This window comes from Chrysochloris asiatica, unplaced genomic scaffold, assembly GCF_000296735.1.
Source record: "Chrysochloris asiatica unplaced genomic scaffold, ChrAsi1.0 scaffold00050, whole genome shotgun sequence".
NCBI classification, from domain to species: Eukaryota; Metazoa; Chordata; class Mammalia; order Afrosoricida; family Chrysochloridae; genus Chrysochloris; species Chrysochloris asiatica.
The window spans coordinates 16559580-16564342 of record NW_006408568.1 but is presented as its reverse complement, the minus strand read 5'-3'; the positions used below and the strand labels follow the sequence as shown (position 1 = coordinate 16564342).

Sequence of the window (4763 nt, the reverse complement as noted above, 5' to 3'; positions counted from 1 at the left end):
TTTGAGTTATGGTGTTGGAGGAGAATATTGAAAGTGCCGTGGGCTGCCAAAAGAACCAATAGATCCATTTTGGAAGAAGTGCTGCCAGAGTGCTCCTTGGAGGCCAAGATGGTCAAACTTCGTCTCTCAAACGTTGGACATATTGTCAGGAGGGACCAGTCATTGGAGAAGGATATCATGTTTGTTAAGGTTAGAGAAAAATAATAAGACCCCCACTGAGATGGACTGGCCAAGTGGCAGCATCGATGGACTCAAGTGTGGTAACTGTAGTGAGGTTGGCCCATGATAGGGCAATGTTTCGTTTTTCTGTGCATACAATTGCTATGGGTTGGTACTGACTTGAAGGCACCTAAAAACAACAACAAAGGATTCCTACCTTTCCACAATGAAAATACAGATACATGTGTAAGACAAGAGAGAAGGGAAATTGCACAATAAACACTGACTGTAGGATTCACCACCAGCACCAGATCTTTCACTGGGCTTTGATTATGCCTTCCTCCTTTGCTATAATCTCAGTTTTCTTTGATAGTCTAATTGCAAAGAACCTTGGAAGGTATCCTAAAGTTCCCTTTTGAACTTTCCATTGCTCTCTCAGATGAGGTTAAGAAGTGCACTTCAGATGACAAAGACATGAGACCAGTGTTTTTGTTTTTGTTTTCCTTGATGTAAAGTGTCCTTAGGGATACTTAGAGAAATATTTTAATCCTTTCTCTGAAGCCTCTAATATGTCTTGGCCACTAGACCCTACTCAGAGGCTAGGGAGTTTGTTCAACAAGAAATAATTCTTTGGTATCATTTTGAAAGTTTTTATATTTGTTTTCACTCACCTCCAATTTGCCAGCTTTCTCCTCTCTGTTCACATCATACATCACCACCAGCTCTCCTTCCACTGCAGTCTCAGAGCAGTTCGAGCATTTTCTTTGTTGTGCTATTGTGGGCTTGAAGGAGACATGCACCTGGGAAGAACATTGAAATCAGAGCCAAGTCTGGGCCTCAATCACTCTCCAGGTGAGGGATTGACAGCTGCACCTTTTGGTGCACACAAGTGAAGAGGTGTTGCTCAGTGGACATTCTATCAGCATCAGTAGGCCCATTAGGAAGAGCTAGTGCTTGGACATCTAGAAAACTATCTGCCATCCTGTGGCACTACTTTGCCAGGTTCTCAAACCTCTTTCTTTCTTTTTTTTTTTTAAGAGTCTCAAAGACTTTCCTCCCTCCACTATGGCAGAAATGATTACCAGCACAAGAAAGAATGTGTGAGGGATTCATAAAAGAGCTCTTCCCTTCATAGTTGGTTATTCTTGCCCTTTAAGGCAGAGGGAATTAAGTGGATTCTCTCTTTAAATGTAAATCTACCACAGATTACATAAAAGCTATCTTTGGGCTACTGGTCAAGTGGATGGCATGGGGAAATGAAGCTCCAAAAAGGACATTTATTGGTCACAATGGAAGGAGAGACAATTGGGAATTTTGTTTTTTGTGTCCCATGGAAGACCCTTGACTCTGTTCAAGTATAACTGTTCCTTCAAGATAATGCCCTTAGCTCAAGAATTGACCAATTGTCTCAGAGCTGAGAGTAGACTCCATGAACTACAAGACTGCAACATGCCATGCTCATCACACCTTCTGGCTTCCTTTAGATATGACTGGTACACCATCAAAATGGCCTTCGAATGTATCTGGAACATGAAGAAATCTCAATCCCTGAGGTTCAATAATCCACACATCCACCTAGAGACAGGAAGGAAAATGAAAACATCAAACATCTTTATATGCTTTTTGAGTGGAAAGCACACTTATTAGTGAGACTGCTGATACTTTTCTCATATTCAAGTTTCCTCAAAGATCGCCCAGCATGGTTCCATGATCAATTTTCAGGTTCTTTAAATTCCTTGAGATGTAATTCGTCTGGCCGTGGAGGCTTAAATCTCATGTGGCCACTCAGTACTGCCTTTTTCATTCGCTTACCCCTCTGAGATTTAATTAACTCTTTTTATTCTGTTCTATTCATTTTATTTAGAAGAGTATTCATGTTGTTGGGGTTAGGGGGTGGAGAGAAGAAACAAAGCCATTATTAAATTGTTCTGCATTTACTCTATTGATATGTTAAATCCTGTGCCACTTTATTCTCTATCTAAACTGTTGAAAAACCCTTTGATAATCATTAGCAAAATGATAGTTGTTGTTTAGTGCCACTGAGTTGGTTTGGACTCATAGCTACATTATACGGTTTCTGAGGACTAGCCAATGGGTTTGAATTGCTGACCTTGCAGTTAGTAGTCCAGTGCTTATCCTACAGTGTGACAGCAGGACTCCATTGTAATAGCTGCCATTTTCTGAAAGTACTTCCCATCTAGTAATTCATTTAACCCTTACCTGATTGGTTATTATTTCTGGATTTACAGATGAAGAGGAGAGGTTAAGTGACCTAGCTAGTAAGTAGCAGAACCAGGCTTCAAAACCAAGTCTAGATGACCCTAGTGCTTGGACTCTTATAATACCATGTAGACTGTTTCTTGATTTTTGTAAGCTTATCTTACTCTTTTCAGTTCATTGATTATAATTTCCATATTGTTCCTCAGACCCATGCCACAGTGTTCTATTTATGTTTTCATGAAATTCTCCTCTATTTGGCATTCTACTTTAAAAAATAACAGCCATTAAAACCACCATGGAGCACAGTTATACTGTGACACCCAGGACTGAGCTTGTCAGACAGTGGCCTGTGTATGCAGTGTTTCCCTACATGTTTTTTCTTCACTATGATTATTTTCAACAGAGATTAACAATCTCCCCTCTCGGAAGTCCCTGGCTTTGGAATCGTGGTCGCCTTTTGTGAAGGAAAAAAAATTTTTTTTTTAAATCTGTTTTTGTAAGGTTTTGGAGCGAACATTTTCTTTCTTGGTTATTACATATTCCAGTTTAATTTGCCTCCAAGGATCCTGTTATCTTTAAAAGACTGACTATTTCTTCATGTTGGCAAGAACTAAGTCTGTAGAATCAGATAGATCATCTCTGGAGAGTTTGACCCAGCCATCACTGATAGGTAATTGAACTCCTCTTGGAGGAAAGGAACAAAAAACCCAGGAAACTGAAGTGTTTTCATTCTTCTACAAGAAACTTTCTATGAGTAAGCATAGGATATACAGGAAAAGGCTTGGTCTTTTCACAAGAGGAAGAATGTGGAAGGAGAACTTTTCCCAGTCTTGAGCTCAGTTTGATGCAGACATAAAAACCACCCCCCCAAACCAGTTGCCATTCTTTCTGATTCATGCATGTCAGAGTATAACTGTGCTCCATAATGTTTTCAATGACTGTTGCTTTTGGAAGTAGAGCACCAGATTTTTCTTCCAATAAGCCTTTGGACGGTTTCAAATCTTCAACCTTTTGTTAGTAGCTAGGCTTGTTAGCTATTTGTACCATACAGGGACTCTTGATGTAGATAGTCATTAAAAATATGATAGGACCTGGTGGGACATTGAACTTTTGGGAAATTGTGCCTGAGGCTCTGAAACTATATTCTGAGACTCATGGTGGCTTTGAGTCACTCACATTTGTTGTCTTTCTGAAAAAAACACAAAAGTTTGAAAAAAAGAGAAAAAACACTTTGCAAACATTAGATGCATGGAGGGGATTGTAAAAAGAGATCATATTCCCCTTGATTCCTGTGAAGGAAATGTATTCCGATTTAGTAGCACTCCTGATGGGAATTAATGGCCAGTGGTGAGTCAGTGATGGAATTGTCGTCTTTCATACAGACCCAGTTCGTTTTCCAGCCAATACACTTCACACAGAGTCATCACATGTATGTTAGTTAAAGGGTTCGTGTAACTATGATGCTGAACAGATTTTCAGACTAAGATTAACTAGGAAGAAAGGCCTGGTGATCTACTTCTGAAAATCAATCCGTGAAATCCTTTGGATCACAATGATCTGATTTGAAGCCAGGCATGAGGATGCGTGAGGTTTGTTCCATTGTGCATAGAGTCACCAGGAATCAGGGGCTGACTCAACAGCATCCAACAACATCTAACAGGGATTAGAAATTTTTTCTGGGAGAAAGGACAAGGAGTAAGTTGATAATTTTACACTTCCTTTATTTATCTCTGGATAAGTTCAAACTTCTTTGAAAATGGATAACGTTTATGGAATTTTGGAGCTGGAAAGCATCCCCCCTACTTTTTTTTTTTTTTAATTTGTGAATTAGGTGAAAATTTATAGCATAGATCAATTTCCCATTCAACAATTTACACACTGTTCATTTCATCTCACTGACTGCAATCCTCACAATGAAATATCTCTTATCTCACTTCCTCTCTGGGTTTCCTTTCTATTCCTTCTTCTTTCCAATACTTTCTGAACTTTGTCCTTGGGTAAATGCTGCCCTTTTGATCTCAAATGGTGGACTATTTGAAGGTGTGGCATCAGGATTGGAGGAAGACTCATTTACAACCTGCTATATGCAGATGATACAACCTTGCTTGATGAAAGTGAAGAGGACTTAAAACATTTCCTGATGAAGATCAAAGAGCACAGCCTTTGGTATGGATTACATCTCAATGTAAAGAAAATAAAAATCCTCACCACTGGACCAATAAACAACAACATTCTTATGAACGGAAAAAAGATTGAAGTTGTCATTCTTCTTGGATCAACTATCAACACTTATGGAATCAGCAGTCAAGAAATCAAATGATGTATTGCATTAGGCAAATCTGCTGCACAAGACCTTTTCAAAGTGTTGAAGAGCAAAGATGTCA

At 39.2% G+C, this 4763-nt stretch overlaps 1 protein-coding gene across 1 annotated transcript in view; it reads right to left on the bottom strand.

The window, feature by feature from the left end:
* The window catches only part of ITIH2 (inter-alpha-trypsin inhibitor heavy chain 2), a 67174-nt gene that overhangs the window by 46224 nt on the left and 16187 nt on the right, over nucleotides 1–4763 (bottom strand). The window contains exons 7-8 of the mRNA XM_006862744.1: nucleotides 1627–1734; nucleotides 831–959 (exon numbers count right to left, since the gene is read on the bottom strand). Of these exons, the coding sequence (XP_006862806.1) occupies nucleotides 831–959; nucleotides 1627–1734 (237 nt within the window). The remainder of the gene's footprint in view (nucleotides 1–830; nucleotides 960–1626; nucleotides 1735–4763) is intronic.